At 45.1% G+C, this 18,993-nt stretch overlaps 1 protein-coding gene across 1 annotated transcript in view; it reads right to left on the bottom strand.

Moving 5' to 3' along the window:
• Positions 1-14,204, bottom strand: part of LOC137533914 (polyunsaturated fatty acid 5-lipoxygenase-like) — a 52,161-nt gene extending 37,957 nt beyond the window's left edge. The window contains exons 1-3 of the mRNA XM_068255224.1: positions 14,009-14,204; positions 12,663-12,861; positions 248-329 (exon numbers count right to left, since the gene is read on the bottom strand). Coding sequence (XP_068111325.1) covers positions 248-329; positions 12,663-12,861; positions 14,009-14,158 — 431 coding nt within the window. The 5' untranslated portion in view covers positions 14,159-14,204. The remainder of the gene's footprint in view (positions 1-247; positions 330-12,662; positions 12,862-14,008) is intronic.
• Between the last annotated feature and the right edge of the window lie 4,789 nt (positions 14,205-18,993).

The following is an 18,993-nucleotide window of genomic DNA, read 5'->3' as shown; positions in this document are numbered from 1 at the left end:
AGGTAAGTACCAATTTCATTTCAGGTACTTTATTGGTAATTTTTGAAAATATCTCCTTGGAGAAAACTCAGAAGAAGAGAGAGGTTATCTTACCACAGTGATAGTTGGAGAAATCCAAGCATCATACAACATAAAGTCGTTCTGGGGAACATAGATTTCTTCCACCACAGAGGTTTATATATGCTTAAAAAAACACCAAAAACACCTAAATATGCATATATAAAATAATCACATATTTTTATATTACCTGTATAGTTGCTGCCTCTCCTCCAGTTCTTCCCTCCTGTGTTCTTTGTGGATCTGAGTTACATCATGCGTAGCCAACTTTGCTGTTTCAGAAAAAATGGTAAAATAGAACTAATGTTGTAAAATTCCCTAAAGATTCATTGGGTTGATCAATGAATAGAAATAACATTTTATATACTTTTATATATACAGGTAGTCCCCGGGTTACGAACGCCCGACTTACGAACGACCCGCCGATACGAACGCTGCGACCATAGCTCCGCCCAGTCGCATGACGTCATGCCTGGCCGCAATGACGCAATTAGGAAGCACTGCCACTAGGGGGCTCTTCCTGATTACGTCATTATGCGCCACATGTAAAGCCAGGAGCCGCCGGGGAACAATGGAGGAAGCGAGAGGACGGGCTGCAGACTTTCCGGGCACCACGAGGGCACCTTCTACCGCCGAGGATCAGGTGAGTAGGCCTCTATTTAACCTTCCACTGCCCATATTCTTTCTTTTCAATGGGCCAGAACAGGTAGTCCCGACTTACGGACAGATTCAGGTTAAGAACGAGTGGGCAGTCCCTATCTCGTTCGTTAACCGAGGACTTCCTGTACAGTTTTTATTTTATACAGTTTTATATACTTTTTTAAAATGTCCTTTAAGGGACAACTGAAGCAAGGGGTACGTGGAGGCTGCTATATTTATTTCCTTTTCAGCAATACTAGTTGCCTTGCAATCCTGCTAATCCTCTGCCTCTAATACTTTTAGCCATAGATCCTGAACAAGCATGCAACAGATCCAGTAATCCAACAAGATTAGCCGCATGCTTGTTTCTGGTGAAATTCAGCCACTACTGCAGCCAAATAAATCAATAGGGCTGCCAGGCAACTTGTATTGTTTAAAAGGAAATAAATATAGCAGCCTCCATATTCTTCTCACTACAGTTGTCCTTTAAATCAGTTTTATCAGTTCAAACAATACAAATAAACTGGAAGCGTTTTACCATTTTTAATCACTCTCTCTAATGCTGGGAATACATGATGAGATTTTTCAGTCAATTTACTATCCGATCTTTTTTCCGATCGATTTTCTTATCTTTTCTTATCAATTTCCTTTGACATCTATGAAAAACCGGTCAGAAAAACGATCGGAAATAAGATCGGACATGTCGGAAATTATCTTTCGAAACATCTGCTGAAAAAAAACGTATGGTGTATTCCCAGCATCACTGGTTGTGAAACTAGGGGCCATATGCTATTAACTCTGTCTCCTAGGTGATATTTTTTACACCTTATCAATAAAAAAATCCTTTTAAGCCACCAGCAAGTAAGAAAATACTCAAATAATTATGAGTACTAATCTACTTTTTAGTAGTGTTGGGCGAACAGTGTTCGCCACTGTTCGGGTTCTGCAGAACATCACCCTGTTTGGCCATGGCCGAACTAAGAGCGCATGGCCGAACGTTCCCCGAACAATCGGCTAGCGCTGTGATTGGCCGAACGGATCACGTGGTTCGGACCCGAACGCGCTCTGATTGGCCGAACTGTCACGTGGTTCGGGTAAATAAATACCCGAACCACGTCATATCTCCGCCATTTGTCTGTGGGTTTAGCTTTGGGTAGGCAGGCAGGGTAGTTCGCGCTCCAGCCACGCTAGCCAGGGTCCCCCCAGTCATTGTGTGTCGCTGCTGGGAACAGTAGTACACCGCTCGCTCAGCCACACTATATAGCATTGTGTTTACTGCCACTCTGTGTACCTCGCTCAGCCACACTATATAGCATTGTGTTTACTGCCACTTTGTGTCTGCTGGGAACAGTAGTACACCGCTCGCTCAGCCACACTATATAGCATTGTGTTTACTGCCACTCTGTGTACCTCGCTCAGCCACACTATATAGCATTGTGTTTACTGCCACTCTGTGTCTGCTGGGAACAGTAGTACACCGCTCGCTCAGCCACACTATATAGCATTGTGTTTACTGCCACTCTGTGTACCTCGCTCAGCCACACTATATAACATTGTGTTTACTGCCACTCTGTGTCTGCTGGGAACAGTAGTACACCGCTCGCTCAGCCACACTATATAGCATTGTGTTTACTGCCACTCTGTGTACCTCGCTCAGCCACACTATATAGCATTGTGTTTACTGCCACTCTGTGTCTGCTGGGAACAGTAGTACACCGCTCGCTCAGCCACACTATATAGCATTGTGTTTACTGCCACTCTGTGTACCTCCCTCAGCCACACTATATAGCATTGAGTTTACTGCCACTCTGTGTCTGCTGGGAACAGTAGTACACAGTTCGCTCAGTCACACTATATAGCATTGTGTTTACTGCCACTCTGTGTACACCGCTCACCCAGCACTATATATAGCATTGTGTTTACTGCCACTTTGTGTCTGCTGGGAACAGTAGTACACCGCTCGCTCAGCCACACTATATAGCATTGTGTTTACTGCCACTCTGTGTACACCGCTCACCCAGCACTATATAGCATTATTGTGTTTACTGCCACTCTGTGTCTGCTGGGAACAGTAGTACACCGCTCACCCGCCACTGTATAGCATTGTGCTCTGTGTCGCTGCTGGGAATAGTGGTACACCGCTCACCCACCACTGTATAGCATTGTGCTCTGTGTCGCTGCTGGGAATAGTGGTACACCGCTCACCCACCACTGTATAGCATTTCTGTACTGCCACTGTACTGCTGCCAGTCAGCGTGTACTTTAAGGATAAGTGAAATGAGGAAGAAATCCGGTGAAAGAGGGAGGGGCAAGGGAAGAGGTGTTTCCCCTGATGGTTCACGTACAGGCCACAGGGGAGCACCCAAGAAAACCCACTCAATACCGCCCATGTTGTCCAGGACAACAAGCCTCACAAATCCAAAAGAACAGGACCAGATAATTACTTGGATGACCTCTCAAGCGTCCAGCAGTGGGTTAAGCAGCACCAGCACATCACGCACGAGGTCCGAGTCCTCAGCCAGTTACAAGGAGCCAGTGGGCACAAAGCTGACACAACCGGCAGCGACACCACGCACACAACTGCCAGATAACCAGTCCGATGAATTACCTCAGGACACAATGGGGTATTCGCAGGAGCTATTCCCAGCCCAACAAACTTCCACCTTTGAAAGGTCAATGGAGGAACAGCCAGAAATGTTGTGCCCGGATTCACAACCATTAACTGTGGGAAATGCACCGCGCACTGAAATACAAGGCGAGTCCGAGGACTTTGAAACCCAAATCCCAGAGCAAGTTGGGCAGGAGAGGTTGCAATTGCAGGAGGTCGGCCGACAAGATCTGGAAGACGACGTTGGAGTGAGCTGCGCAGAGGTTGTTCTGGGGAGCTCTACTCCACGGCGGCGGCCCCCCACAATGACACGAGTTTGAGGAGATGGAAGAGGAGGGTATGGACAATGTGGACATAGACCCAGATTTTGTTTGTGAACGAGAACATCGCCGTCGTAGCAGCAGCACAGATGAGTCTGTTGAAGAACCCACTGCTGCACGAGTTCGTCTTGTGCCACAAGGTAGGCGGCGCGCAATTTCAGGCACCACAAGCGTGGAAGTTCAAGTGAGAGGCAAAAGAGGCGCAAACAGAAATCGCCAGCAAGGCAGGTGCTCCAAAGTCAGGGCTTTCTTTGAAGACTGCACTGAGGATGGTACTATGGCGATTTGCAAGGTGTGCAAGACCCGCCTGAGCAGGGGGAAAAGTATTAACAACCTCTCCACCACCAGCATGAGCCGCCACATGCTATCCAAACATCCCACTCTGTGGGCAAACGCGGCAGGACAGGGTACCAGCAACACTGCCTCCCTTGGGGTCACCAGACTCACCACCAGACCCGCCTCAGCAGCAGCAGTAGCCCAGCCATTGCGTGGTTCACAACATTCACAAACATCAGACGACGCTGACACTGTCACTTTCCGGAGTAGTGCTCTTGAGGTCTCCCAGTGTTCACCAAACACAACAACCAACAGCCCTTCAGTGTGCAGCCCTACGGTTCAGTTGTCTGTCTCGGAGATGTTTGAGCGCAAGAGGAAATTGCCAGCAAATGACCCCCGGGCCGTGGCAGTAACAGCCAGCATAGCCAAGCTTCTGGCCTGCGAAATGCTGCCATATCGAGTGGTGGAGACAAACAGCTTCAAGGGCATGATGTCAGTGGCCATCCCACGTTACGTGGTTCCCAGCCGCTACCACTTTACGCGCTCTGCAGTGCCTGAGTTGCATGAGCACGTGGTCAGCAAAATAACCCGAAGCTTGAAGAATGCCGTTGCCTGCAAGGTTCACCTCACCACTGACACCTGGACGAGTGCGTTCGGCCAGGGTCGATACATCTCCCTTACCGCGCACTGGGTGAACCTTGTGGAGCCTGGCAGCGATTCCTCACCTGCTACACCGCGGGTGTTGCCCACGCCGCAAACAGCTGCACCGCCGTCCCTCCCACTGGATAACAACAGCAGCACCTACGTCTCTGACTCCTTCTCCTCCAACGCTGTTGGCATGCGTCAGCAAGCGTTGCTGAAGCTGATCTGTCTTGGGGATAAGCAGCACACAGGGGAGGAAATTTGGAGGGGAATAAAGGAACAGACGGATTTGTGGCTGGCACCGCTGGACCTGAAACCGGGCATGGTTGTGTGTGATAATGGGAGTAATCTCATTCGCGCTTTAAGGTTGGCTAAGCTGACACACATCCCTTGCCTGGCGCACGTGATGAACCTAGTAGTTCAGCGGTTCCTGAGGACATACCCAGGCGTGGCCGATCTTCTGTTGAAGGTGCGACGAGTGGCCAAACATTGTAGAAATTCCAGTACTGCTTCGGGGGCACTCGCCAAGATGCAGGAGCGCTTCAATCTCCCCCACCATCGCTTGCTGTGTGATGTCCCTACGCGCTGGAATTCTACGCTGCACATGCTAGCCCGCTTTTGCGAGCAGAAGAGTGCAGTGGTCCAGTACATGACGGCGCAGTACCGAGGCGCATCCGGACAGCTGCCAAGCTTCTGTGGATCCGATTGGGCCAACATGTTGGACCTCTGCCAAGTCCTCCAAAATTTTGAGCAATCCATGTTGCTTGTGAGCAGTGACAACTCTTCAGTCAGCATTACCATACCACTGCTGTGTTTACTGAAGAGGTCAATGTTGAAAATCAAGGAAACAGCTGTCATGATGCAACTGGGGGAATCTGAAGGAGAAAACGATCAGCGTGATGGTACCAACATCAGGCCATCCGCCTCAGGAAACGCTGGCCCCAGCAGCTATGACGAAGAAGAGGAGGAGGAACAGCTGGAGTTGGAGCAGGAATTTCCTGCCACCACTGACGAGGGACAGAGCAGTGCACGTTGGACTTCCACAATTCAGCGCGAATGGTCAGCAGAAGCAGACCAGGAAGAAGGTGACGACTATGATGCATCACAACAACTATCACAACGCTCACAAGAGGATGATGAGGATTCTGGCAGGACTCTGGCACACATGGCTCAATTCATGCTAGACTGCATTAAACGCGACCCACGCATTGTGCGCATTCTGGACAACACCAATTACTGGGTTTATACCCTTCTGGATCCACGGTACAAACACAATGTTCCAAAACTGCTTGAAGAAAGAGTCAGACAGGTCAAAATGGAAGAATACCAGCAGGCCCTTGTGGAGACTTTAGAGAGGAGATTGACATCCTCCCCCTCCTCTAGCCAGTTGTACGCCGACAGACTGACTTCCGCAAACCCAGGACGACCAGGAGGGCAGCAAACAACACAAGCCGCAGCTAGTGCCCAAAAGGGAATGGTATCGGCAGTGTCCTTGGAGTGGGAAAATTTTCTGACACCCATGCAGCAGCAGCCCACAGAACAGCAAGCGTGTAGATCCACCTCCAACACCGATCGCCTGGAGAAGATGGTCAAGGACTACATGTCAGATGGCGTAGCTGTGTTGAACAATCCATCTGCACCCTTCAACTATTGGGTATCGAAGCTAGACACCTGGCACGAACTGGCAATGTACGCAATAGAGGTGCTGGCTTGCCCGGCAGCCAGCGTTATGTCGGAACGCTGTTTCAGTGCTGCCGGAGGCATCGTCACAGATCGGCGTATCCGCCTCTCCACAGAAAATGCAGACCGTCTGACTCAAATTAAAATGAATCAATCCTGGATTGGAAACGACTATGCAACACTCCTGGACCCCAACCAAGTAACATGAACAATGACCATCTGTGATGGGTTAGCGTTGCCGGTCCCTGTTTATTGAACCTCTCATCTTTATTATATTTATGACTGCATGGCGGCGAAAAGCATTGCTATATCCGCACGCTATTTGTCCTCATGCAAGGCCTGGGGTGCGTCTCAAAAAGCGTGGCCTTCTCCTCCTGCGCCTCCTCCTGTTCCATCACGTGTGCTGCTGCGGCTGCTGGGTTAGCGTTGCCGGTCCCGATTTATTGAACCTCTCATCTGTATTACATTTATGACTGCATGGCGGCAAAAAGCATTGCTATATCTGCACGCTTTTTGTGCTCATGCAAGGCCTGGGTTGCGTCTCAAAAAGCGTGGCCTTCTCCTCCTGCGCCTCCTCCTGTTCCATCACGTGTGCTGCTGCTGGGTTAGCGTTTCCAGTCCCTGTTTATTGAACCTCTCATCTGTATTACATTTATGACTGCATGGCGGCAAAAAGCATTGCTATATCCGCACGCTTTTTGTCCTCATGCAAGGCCTGGGTTGCGTCTCAAAAAGCGTGGCCTTCTCCTCCTGCGCCTCCTCCTGTTCCATCACGTGTACTGCTGCTGGTGCTGGGTTAGCGTTACCGGTCCCTTTTCCTGGAACCTCTTCTCTGTATTACATTTATGACTGCATGGCGAAAAAAGCATGTTACCTGTGCAAAGAAACATGACATTTTCCACATTTAAAGAGACACTGAAGCGAAAAAAAATATATGATATAATGAATTGGTTGTGTACTATGAATAATTACTAGAAGATTAGCAGCAAAGAAAATATTCTCATATTTTTATTTTCAGGTATATAATGTTTTTTCTAACATTGAATTATTCTATAATATGTGCAGATTACACAACACTCAGCATTCAAAATGAGTCTTTCAGAGCAGTCTGTGAAGTAATGAACTCTCCTCTAGCAGAGGAAAAGTAAACAGTTCAATTACAGTTGAGATAATAAAAGTCAGATAACAGCCCTCTCCACGACTAAGTTAGTCGGAGAGCTTAATAGCTTTTTTGCATAGAGATAACAACTGGAGTTTCTCAACTCTTCCTGTACTGGAAACAATTAGACTGATGTATCTGATCTTAATTTTTTTTTCTTAGCTGTACTACACATACAAATCATAATATCATCATTTTTTTTTCGCTTCAGTGTCTCTTTAAAAGACAGTTTTTCCTTTGAAACTTTACAATCAATTTTCTCAAAAACTATAAGCTCTTTTTCAAATATTTTTTTCCCCTTGTACCCACACCCAAGGTGCACATGCCCTGCAAATTTGGGGTATGTAGCATGTAAGGAAGCTTTACAAAGCACGAAAGTTCGGGTCCCCATTGACTTGCATTATGTTCGGAGTTCGGCGCGAACTCCCGAACATCGCGGCGATGTTCGCCGAACGTTTGCGAACCCGAACATCTAGGTGTTCGCCCAACACTACTTTTTAGTACTTTTTAAATTGCAGATTGCTGAAAAGTTGTTTAAACAGAAAATGAAAACAGAGAAAAAGTTGCATATGAGCCAAGATGTAGGAACTCTTGCAAAAAAAGCTTAGAACTGACAGCTTCTATGGACTGTTTGCATCGAAGAATGTTTTCTTCTTTTGTTTTGCACACACTCATGTGTAGAGACAGAATATTGCTTTTTTTATCCAGACACTGTACATACTTATCCATGAATGAACACACACTGGCCCGTGTGCAATTTACTTTTAACTTTTTCTCCTGAGCAGGGGCGCCTTTAGGCATAGGCAGTACAGGCCATTGCTTGGAGTGCCATTGGTCCTGGGGGCGCAATGTTGCTGGATTAAGCCCCACCCCCTGGTTGTTCTTGTCCCCCTTTGTGCTTCTTTCTCTTCCCCTTTGTGCATCCTTATGTTCCCCTTTGTGCCTACTACTGTCTCCCTGTGCCTCCTTCTGCCACACTTTGTGCATTTTTCTGCCCCTCATTGTGCCTCCTTCTGTCCCTCTGTGTGCCTCCTTCTGTCCCTCTGTGTGCCTCCTTCTGTCCCAATTATGACTTTCTAATGAAACGGTGCTGCATTAAGAATATTTTCTAGTGAAACGCTACCGCATTATGATTATTTTCATGGGGGGCACCACCGGGGGGGGGGAAGGAGTGGAGGCGCCGCAGGGTTTCTCGCCTGGAGTGAAAAAATGGCTAGAGGTGCCCCTGCTCCTGAGTTATCTCCTAGTAGATCATTATTATATTCTTTTTATCACAACTTTTCAGCATTTTATGATTGAAAAAGTACCTAAAAATGCGTACGTTAAAAAAGGGCGTCGGGAAAAAAGGGTGCAGGGTTTTAAATAATAAGCATGAATAACGTTTACAATTTTTTTTGGTATATTTCGTTTAGAAAGAATGTTTTATAAAGTTCTAAATCATTAAATAATGTGTATGATATCGGCAATTGTAAAAACGTTAATCTTCCCTGTTTAAAAAGTGAAATGTATAATAACGTTTTATAAAAGATTAATAAGAATTTTACTAAAACTATACCTAACCCTACTCTCACAAAGAACCCTCCCTGTACCTAACCCTAACCCCTAGATCCCCCTGGTGGTGCCTAAACCTGAGACCCCCCTGGTGGTGCCTAAACCTAAGAGACCCCTGGTGGTGCCTAAACCTAAGACCTGCCTGGTGGTGCCTAAACCTAAGACCCCCCCTGGTAGTGCCTAACCCTAAGATCCCCCTGGTGGTGCCTAAACCTAAGACTCCCCTGGTGGTGCCTAACCCTAACCACCCGCCTGGTGGTGCCCAACCCTAAGACCCCCCTGTGATAAGCATTAATAACGTTTTAAAAAAATATTGTGCTGTTTTTCGTTTAAAAATAATGTTTTAAAAACATATTGTACTATTTTTCGTTTAAAAATAATGTTTTAAAAATTATAAATCATTAAATAATGCGTAATCATGAGAAGCAGTTATAAAACAATAAAAGTCTCCGGGCGCCGCTTGTAAAACGTTATTTTTCTCCGGTGCCCTTTTTTCCTGTTAGGCGCCCATTAAACGATATTTATTATGGGAGTGAATGGCGGCGCCCTTTTTGTCCACCTGCCTCATGCGCCCAAATTTCCTGCCTCCCCTAGAAATTGGTGAAAAACAATTTTAAGCATTTTCTTGCTTGCCGCTAAAGTGGTGTAAGGCTGCTTTCACAGTGGGACGTTACAGGCGCACGTTAGAGCAGCCTGTAACGCACCCCACCGAACGGCAATGAAAAATCAATGGGCTGTTCACAGTGCCCACGTTGCCTTACACAGTAATGCTGCACGTTCGTTTGAAGTGCAGCATACTGTGTGTTCTAGCGGCTTAAGCCGCGTTAGACTGTTTGCACATGCTCAGTATGGTTTTTTTTTTATTTTGTGGGCGGAGAGGAGGCGGGGAAAGGCCGCTACGTAGCTTGGCACATGGCTACTTTATATTCACTGCACTTGCAGTGTTTACTTCCAGGAGCGGCTGCTGATTGGCTGGCGGGACCACGTGATGCGGAGAGCTCCGCTCATGTGGTCTCTGCAGCGCATTCGACAGAGCAGGTGCACCAAGAGCTGCTTTTAACGCGGCTCTTGGTAGCGTCCTGCTCCAACACCATCAGGCGTTGCGTTAGGGGCACGTTATGCGACCTATAGCGTCCCCTAAACACAACGTCCTGGTGGGAAAGTAGCCTAAAGGCTTCCATGCAAAAAGGGCGTCAGGAAAAAGGGGCGCGTGATGTAAACGATAAGCGGTAATCGCATTTATAAAAATATTATGTTGTATTTAGTTTACAATAATGTTTTACAAATTGAAAACCTTTAATAATGTCCATAAAATCGCAAATTGTGAATACGATTAATCTTTTTAAAGTTAAACTTATAATTACGTTTGTTAAAAAGGATAATATATATATATATATATAATCGTTATAATTTTATAATATTGTGTATTACCTTCATTTATCGTTTCTTAATGTAACAATTCTGAAAATATTGTTTATAACAATGAAAAAAAATATAAGTACGTTTGTAATAACTGTAGTAAAACATTAGTAAATATTACTAACATTTTACTACAACTAAACCTAACCCTACTCTCACACACAACCCTCCCTGTACCTATCTCTAACCCTTAAACTCCCCTGGTAGTGCCTAACCCTAAGACCCCCCTGGTGGTGTCTAATCCTAAATCCCCCTGGTGGTGCCTGACCCAAAGACCCCCCCCCCTGGCGGTGCCTAAACCTAAGATCCACCTGGCGGTGCCTAACCCTAAGACCACCCTGGTGGTGCCTAACCCTAAGACCCCCCTGGTGGTGCCTAAGACCCCACTGGTGGTGCCTAACCAAAAGCCTCATCTACACGGCTAATCGAGCCGCTGGATCGCCTCTTCCCCGTCCCCGCGCATGCCAGCCGCGTCCCCGCTCGCCGCGCGTGCGCCGCATTCGATTCCCCGCTCGTCCCCGCCGGCGCCGCTTATCTTCCGCTCGATTCCCTGCCATTGTCCCCTCGCGGGGAGCGAGCAGGGAATCGGCAGAAGCAAGATCCGTCCTGTCGGATCTTATCAATCAAGCTGCATCTACGCGTGTAGAAGCGGCTTTAAGACCCCCTTAGTGATTGCTTTATTGTGTGGATAATAATGTTTTACAAATGGTGACTGTAAAAAATATATTACGATTTACTTACTGATCGCTTTATTATGTGGATGATAATGTTTTACAAACAGCAAGTGATAAAATTTAAAATAACGGTTTAGGTAAATACGATAGATATGTTTAGTATATTTGTAAACGTGATTCGTCACGGGTGCATTTTGTAAACTTAAATCATCACAAGAGCAGTTTGAAAAACGTTAATAATCTCTGGGCACCCTTTTTTTCTTCGCCCGTCAAAGGATATTTAATATGGGAGTGAATGGCGGCGCCCTTTTTGTCCACTTGCCTCATGCGCCCAAATTTCCTGCTTACGGTTTAAAGTGCCTTTTATTGACATGTTTAAAAATATCAGCTAGGAGAAAACTCAGGATAAAAGTGAATTACATATGGGCCATTGGTCCTTATTTAATTTACTTTTTCTCTTAAGTTTTCTCTTCTGTTTAAAATGACTTTTTAGCACTCTACAATTGAAAAAATAATGAAAAGAATTTGGAAAAGTACTGTCAAAATTATTCGGAGTATTTTCTTTCTTGCTGGTGGCTTAAAACACATTTTATAGATAAGATGGGAAAATATTTCCTAGGAGAAAAAAATTTGCATATGGGCCCATTGTGCCCTGACAACGCACACAAATAGATGGACGTGGGAAGGACCAATGGTACTTTAAGCCTCAGAAATATACAAAGAGAAACAAACTGGCCAATTAACAACTGTAGAGATTATAGTGTTGCTACTAAAGAAAACATTATTTTTTGTTATAAACAGAAGAGGCATATCACTTTAAAGGTCACGAAGCTCGGGATCAAAATCAGATACTTACCTTAAGAGAGGTAAGCCTCAGGATCCCATTGAGGCTTCCCTCACTACTCCATTGTCTCCTGTTGCTGAGCATGGCCACCCTCCACATTGGGGCCACGCAGCTCTTTTTCCTAAAGCGTGGCCACGCAGTAGCCGTGTGAGCCCGACCCCACATGGACAGTACCACGGAGCCCACGACTCCGGCTAACTGCTCATGCACAGGCGAGCTCAGTCGGCTAGTGCGCAGCCACGCTGCAGAAAGAAGAGCTGCGCGGTCCCGTTGTGATAAGTAACAATGCTTTGTCGCACAGAGCAACGGGGGACATCAGAGCAGGGAGGGAAGCCTCAATAGGTTCCTGAAGCATCCCTCTCTTTAGGTAAGTATCTAATTTTCTTAAATGAGAAAAAGCAGCAAAACTGTTTCTGCTGGTTGTATTGTATACAGTGAACAGAGAGAGAAGCAGTGACCTTGCAGTGGGAATAAACTCAATATGTAAAGCGTTGAGGAGACTGGATTGGAGAATTCTCTGCTATTGTTGAGGCTGGGAACACTCTTTGCAGAATTGCATGCATTTTTCAGGAGTGTACTAAAAACAAATAAACCATTATTTTTTTTTAAGATTTTTAAAAAAGTATTACAGTAAATGTTTAAAAACATCCATCCCTGCCTCTAGTAAATCCAGGCCTGCAGCAGCCTCACTGATGGATGGGAGTTATTCCCACATTGGACCACAGTCATTTGTTTGTTTAATAAATGCACAACTGACAGTTCTTGTCATCCTCTCGAAATCGATCTTACTGACCTGACCCTTCACGAAGGACAATTTCCTTATCATTGCTGATCCATCTGTAGCAAGGAAACTCCAAGTAATCACCCGTTGGTGTTTTTATTGTAATGTGGCGGCAGTACCAGTCATCCTTGTAACAGTATTTATGCTTCTCAATTTTAATCAGCTGAATGTCTCCAAGATCTTCAGAAATGGTGACATCATAAAAATCAATCTAAAGGAATTAGTATGCGACAGGTTAATATACAATGTGTATGTAAAGGACACCTGAAGTGAGTGATGATAGGGTGGCTGCCATATTTATTTTCTTTTAATCAGTAACAGTTGCCTGGCTATACTGCTGAATTTTCATGCATCAGAAGTGTCTGAATCACACACCTGAAGAAAGCCTGTGGCAAATCCAGTCAGACTTCAGTCGAACACCTGATCTGCATGCTTGTGTGGAGTCTATGGCTAAAGTGGCTCTGACTCAAGTCTGACTGGAGTAGCAGCATGCTTGTTTGGGTGTGACCTAGACACTGCTGGTGCCTGAGGCCCCTTTCACAGTGGTGCGTTGCATTGCGTTACCCTGTTTTTACCGCAAGGTAATGCTACACCAATGAAAGTCTAAGGGGCACATTATATCTGTCTGATGCATTGCAGCGGAAGTGACGTTTTGGCTGCATGGCCAATGCTAGCGTAACAGCGCATTGATAGTAGCTTGTACAGCGATGTGCGGTGACATGTGAGTTTATGGCGCTGCACATATTTTAAACTGATCGCTGCACTTATTCACATCGCACATCCGCGGAAGCGTATTTTGGCAATACACTGACTGAAAATTGACCACAGGAAGTGAGCGCTAAAGAGCATCACTTCCTATTTGGCTTCCAGCCAGAATGGAGATTACCGTGCACTGCTGCAGTAATCTCCATCAGCTTTTTTTGGGTGGTGCAGTGGAATCAGACGATCACACCGCTCTGCTACCGCTGGATGGAAGTGTGAAACTGGCCAGAAGATCAACAGGACTGTGCCAGGCTAGGAAATAATTATGGCAGCTTCTCACCTTGGGTTCTCTTTAAGGAAACACACATTGAAGTAATATTCAGAATAGTTGAAACAGTTCAGTAAAATCACAAAAACAAAATATATAGAGGCCAGTACTTCTATACTAAGAAGAAAAAAAAACAATAATCCAATACAAGCAATCACAAACTAAACATGTTTTAGTGTTGATGATAATATATTGGCAACAGTATTTTCAGTCACATGGAATATAACGTACTTACTATTTACTATGTATGTTCCACGTTTTGAAAGCACTTGCTGCTGTATGTATCAATGCACATGAGATAAGACCAGAAGTAAAGGATTTGTCTTACCGCTTTTCTTTCAAAATCATTGTAGGAAGGTTTGTCCAGTAAGTTCTTCTCACTGCAGCCTTTGGATCCAACAAGAGTTATGTAAATGTAATTATCTGTGCCGGCAAACCGCTGGTTACCTGTGGCCACGGTGACTGTGTATGAAGGCATCTTAGCAGTGCTTCACACGTAGGTGATAGTATGTCCTAATCCCAGCACACACTGGACTGTCTTGTGTTGCTGAGAATGAATGGATTGCTTTTATCTAACAACAGAGAGTCCTCCCCTAGCACACTGAGTGGACCTGCTTAACCCACCCTAGGGTTTTACGAGTTCCTTTCTTATTTATTTCAAATAATGGGGATGAGGTATTTGCTATTGCTAAATACTGTAAATACTGAATGCTTCATTGAGCTGTAGCAAAGATTATATTTTTCTAATGTAATGTAATTTATTGCACTCATGCAAACAAAACAACAGAATAAGCTGTAAATGTATAAGACATAAATAGGAGTAAAAGGAATGATGGGAGTCCCCTGCAAGTTTTAGAATGGTCCCCCTACTTTCATTTAATGGGGAAAAAAAACATGTACACCTCCTGGACTGGTGGAGAGGAGTGAGGTAGGAGGGGAGATAATCAAAATTGAGAGGGCAGTCGGGGCTGAAAGGTGACCCTATATGGAGGGCTCAGTCAGGGTGTGTATGTATGTATGCAAATGTGTGTGCGTGTTAGTATGGAGAAGGGCAGTGTAAACTGGGTGGAGAAGGTTAACCAGATTGGGAAAGGGAAGTGAGGATGGAGAAAGGGCACTCAGAAATGAGGGGGTGGTCAGGGTGAAGATGTCATTTGGGAGTAGTGAGGATGAGGGGCATCCAGATTTGAGAGGGGTGTAATTAAGGAGATGTCAGCCATGGTGAGATGGGTAAGTAAGAATGGAGGAGGCAATCACTAAGGGGGGCATTTATGGTGGGAAAGGTCAACTTTGAGTGGAGGGAAGTCAGGATGGAGGCTAGCAGTCAGAACTAGGGATGATCGCTGGATTCCGCGGAATTAAGATTTCTGCGATTCCGGACGGAATTTGGTGATTCCGTTCTGATGGAATGGAATTACTATATCACTATGGCGGAATTCCGCAGAGAAAGTTTGAAATTCCGCGGAATTTTACAGAATGCAAATTTTGTTCCCCATCAAACTATTTTCTGCCTAATAATAAGAATTTGTGCTCGACAGACTTCCTTATCTCCCTCCCGGAATTTTACAGAATGCAAATTTTGTTCCCCATCAAACTATTTTCTGCCTAATAATAAGAATTTGTGCTCGACAGACTTCCTTATCTCCCTCCCTCCTTCCTCCCTTTTTCTCCTCCAGAGGAGGTCTAGTGCTTGGTAGGCAGCTCTCCTCACCACTATACCACCACCAACACTACATGCTGAAGCCAGCCTAGCATGTACAATTATGATATATCCAAGAGAAAAATGAGCTTGCTTAGGGATTTGTAGGATGTCAAAAGCCAACTCGCATGCATTGGCCAGGAATCAAACCCAGGCCTACCGCTTGGTAGGCTGCTATACTAACTATTATACCACCAACACAACACACTACAATGCTACATGCTGAAGCCAGCCTAGCATGTACCATTGTGATATATCCAAGAGAAAAATGAGCTTGCTTAGGGATTTTGTAGGATGTCAAAAGCCAACTCACATACATTGGCCAGGAATTGAACCCAGGCCTACTGCTTGGTAGGCTTCTATCCTAACCATTATGTCCATTCATTACTGGTTTGGGAAACCTTGCTTCCCTTCCCCAACCACCGACATGGTAATGCCACCAATCGGAGCAGTGGTCACATGCGCATGTGTGCGCAACTGCCACTTAAACAATGGGCGAGAATATTCATCCAGTTAGCCTTAAAGAGACTCTGTAACAAATATTACCCCCTCCTTTCTACTATCCAACATGCTACAGTACTTGTGCTGATGTGTTCTGACTTACTGCAGCCTCTTACAATTTCCCCTTCTCCCCCTTGCAACAACTTTTCTGTTCCTTTTCAAGGTTAGTCGGGTTGTAATCAGGCTGGGACTGCATCTGCTGAAATGGGGACGCCCAGTGCACGCCCATTACAGCTCAATGTGCGGCCGGGCCCCCTTCCATGCCCCCTGCAAGCCTTTCTCATGCACGATACTGTCTGCCTTCTCTTCTCCTCACAGACAGAATCATCTTCTTCTTGTTGTGGGCTCTGTGCTGATAAAGCATTTCTGAAATCTGACTCCTCAGTCCCATGGTTTCCCTAAGACGTGTAATTATGCATTTAAATGTAACTTTTTCCCTTTGAAACTTTAAAATTGATTTTCTCAAAAAGTATAAGGTCTTTTTGAAAAAAATGTTTTCCTCTTGTTCCCACTGTTCTTAATATTCCCAGCAAATTTAGTGTTTCTAGCTTTTAAGGGAGCTTTGCAATTAAGAGGGCTTCTGCCCCCCAAAAAAATTCCTGTTCTCTAGTTCCTGGATGCGAGATCGTTCGCATCCAGGACTTTTTTTACTGTGGCCATCTTGTGCCCATCTTGTACCCAAATAGTAAAGTACATTCACATACATTTTTTATTAAACAATTACATTATATTACATTTAAAATTAGCTGTTTCCCTCCCACACCAAAAATTACCCAAATACATTTTTTCATTAAAAATAAAATAAAATAAAATAAACAAACAAAAAACAAAACAAAACAGTTACCTAAGGGTCTGAACTTTTTAAATATGCATGTCAAGAGAGTATAATTATATTTTTTAAAATTATGGGCTTGTAAATAGTGATGGACGCAAATTGAAAAAATGCACATTTATTTCTAAATAAAATATCGGCGCCATAAATTGTGATAGGGACATCATTTAAATGGTGTAATAGCCGGGACAAATGGGCAAATAAAATACATGAATTTTAATTATGGTAGCATATATTAATTTCAAACTATAATGCCCAAAAACTGAGAAATGATTTTTTTCAATTTCTTTCTTAAGCATCCTGTTAAAATGGATTTAGAAAAAAATTATTCTTAGCAAAATTTACCACCCAAAGAAAGCCTAATTAGTGGCGGAAAGAATGAGATATAGATCAATTCATTGTGATAAGTAGTGAAAGTTATTGGCGAATGCATGGGAGGTGAACGTTGCTCGAAAGCATAAGGTTTTCGACACTGTAGGGCTGACGTGGTTAAGTGTCCCTCTTCCTTAAATCAAAAAGTTGGGAGGTATGTAGAGAGAGATTTGTCTCTTGGTCAAATCCGTCCATTATCGCCTGATGTATGGCTAGCATTAGAGACCAGCACGGAGGTAACCTAACAAAAGGTTATTTTTATGGTGGCCATACACGGTACAATAAAAACGTTCGATTTTCCAGTTTATTCGATCTAAATGATCGAATTGAATGAAAGTTGAAAAAAAAATTTTTGATCAAGAAATTCGAACGATTATCCCGTTTTTTCGGGAAAAATGATCGGACATGCTGGAAAAATCTTTATATTCGATCTAATGGAATAATCGAACTAAATTATGTAATTGAAAAATTGTACCATGTATGGCCACCTTTAGAGATATAAGAATTGGTAGGAGCATACTAAACAATTATACAAGCAAGACCAAGACATCATTGTTATTTGTGATGAGATCATTAAACAAGAACCACACATCTTAGTGCCAAGTTAAAGCAGACCTGAACTCGAAACTTCCTCTTCTCTAAAAGGTATGCAACAGCAGAATGACTTTTAAAGGGGTTCTCTTGTATTTTTAAAAAAGCTAAAAATAACACTAACTTGGGGCTTCTTGCAGCCCCTTCAGCTGTAAAGTCCCGCACCATCGTCCTCCGATGCTCCGTTCCCCGCTGCTGGTAACCTGCTTATTATTCCTCTAACTAGATGAATAGAACTGCGGCTGCGTGGCTGTGGCCGTGCTTGCTCCCACGCGTCGGGAGGTTACTGTACAGGCGCAGTACATACTGCGTGTAAGTAATGAGGGAGCTGCGGCGGACAGCTCCGCCACCGCAGCTGCCTCCATGCGGCCATCCGTCCGTTCGGCGTCCAGGACGCCGAGGACGGAACGTTCTCCCGTGCAGGGGGCTGCCATAGCGCGCAGGCGCGCGCATAGACGGGACCTTTATGAAGAGAGGAAGGCCGTCAGCTGACCTGCTGGTTGGCTGACGTCAGGGGAGACCCACGGCGCCCAGGATTGGCTGATGAGAGGGGGGTGTGCCAGTGAGGTCTCCTCTGCTTCATAAGCCTCCGGGCTGCATTGCTACTTTGTCTGTTGTCGTGAATGCTTGCGTGTTAGCGCACAGACCTTAGGCTAGTTCCCTGGTGTTGATGCTACGGATTTCACACCAAGACTAGGATATTGCTTACTGTTTGATCTCATGTGTATGACTCTTAGCTATTCCCTCTGACTCTGATCCTGCCTTCTGATCCTGTACCTTCGCCTATCTGCCTACCTGTTGCTGAACCTCTGCCTGACTACCGTTTACTCTCTTGTCTCAAGATTCTGTATCGATACGTACCTTCCTGTTGCTGAACCTCTGCCTGATTACTGTTTACTCTCTTGTCTCACAATTCTGTACCGATACTTACCTCTCTGTTGCTGAGCCTTGCCTGTCTGACCATTCTACTCGCCAGTGGGCCCTCGCCACTGGTGAGGTGTTACTGCGCCAGCTCCACTGGTTCAGCAGCTCTGTTAGGCTAAAGTTTATCCTTAATTACCTGCAGTATAGTCTGAATCACCAGCTCCTCGGGAGATTCAGCCTCTTCAGTTTTGTTTCTCCAGCTTGCTGGAGGTTATACCTTAGTACACGCTCAATGTACAGTTATACCCCACCAGCCCCTCTGGTGAGGTCTCATTAACCATTAAAGTTACGGTTGCACCCAAACACTTACACTTTATTAGGTGTCAGGCTGATTCCTATTGGAGGAAGGTTCCTGCAGTAACCAATGAGCAAGGCTTTCTAACTATCCCAGCGC

This window comes from Hyperolius riggenbachi, chromosome 10 (assembly GCF_040937935.1).
Source record: "Hyperolius riggenbachi isolate aHypRig1 chromosome 10, aHypRig1.pri, whole genome shotgun sequence".
NCBI lineage: Eukaryota > Metazoa > Chordata > Amphibia > Anura > Hyperoliidae > Hyperolius > Hyperolius riggenbachi.
Note: the sequence above shows the minus strand (reverse complement) of the source record. Positions and strands in the feature narration are given on the sequence as shown.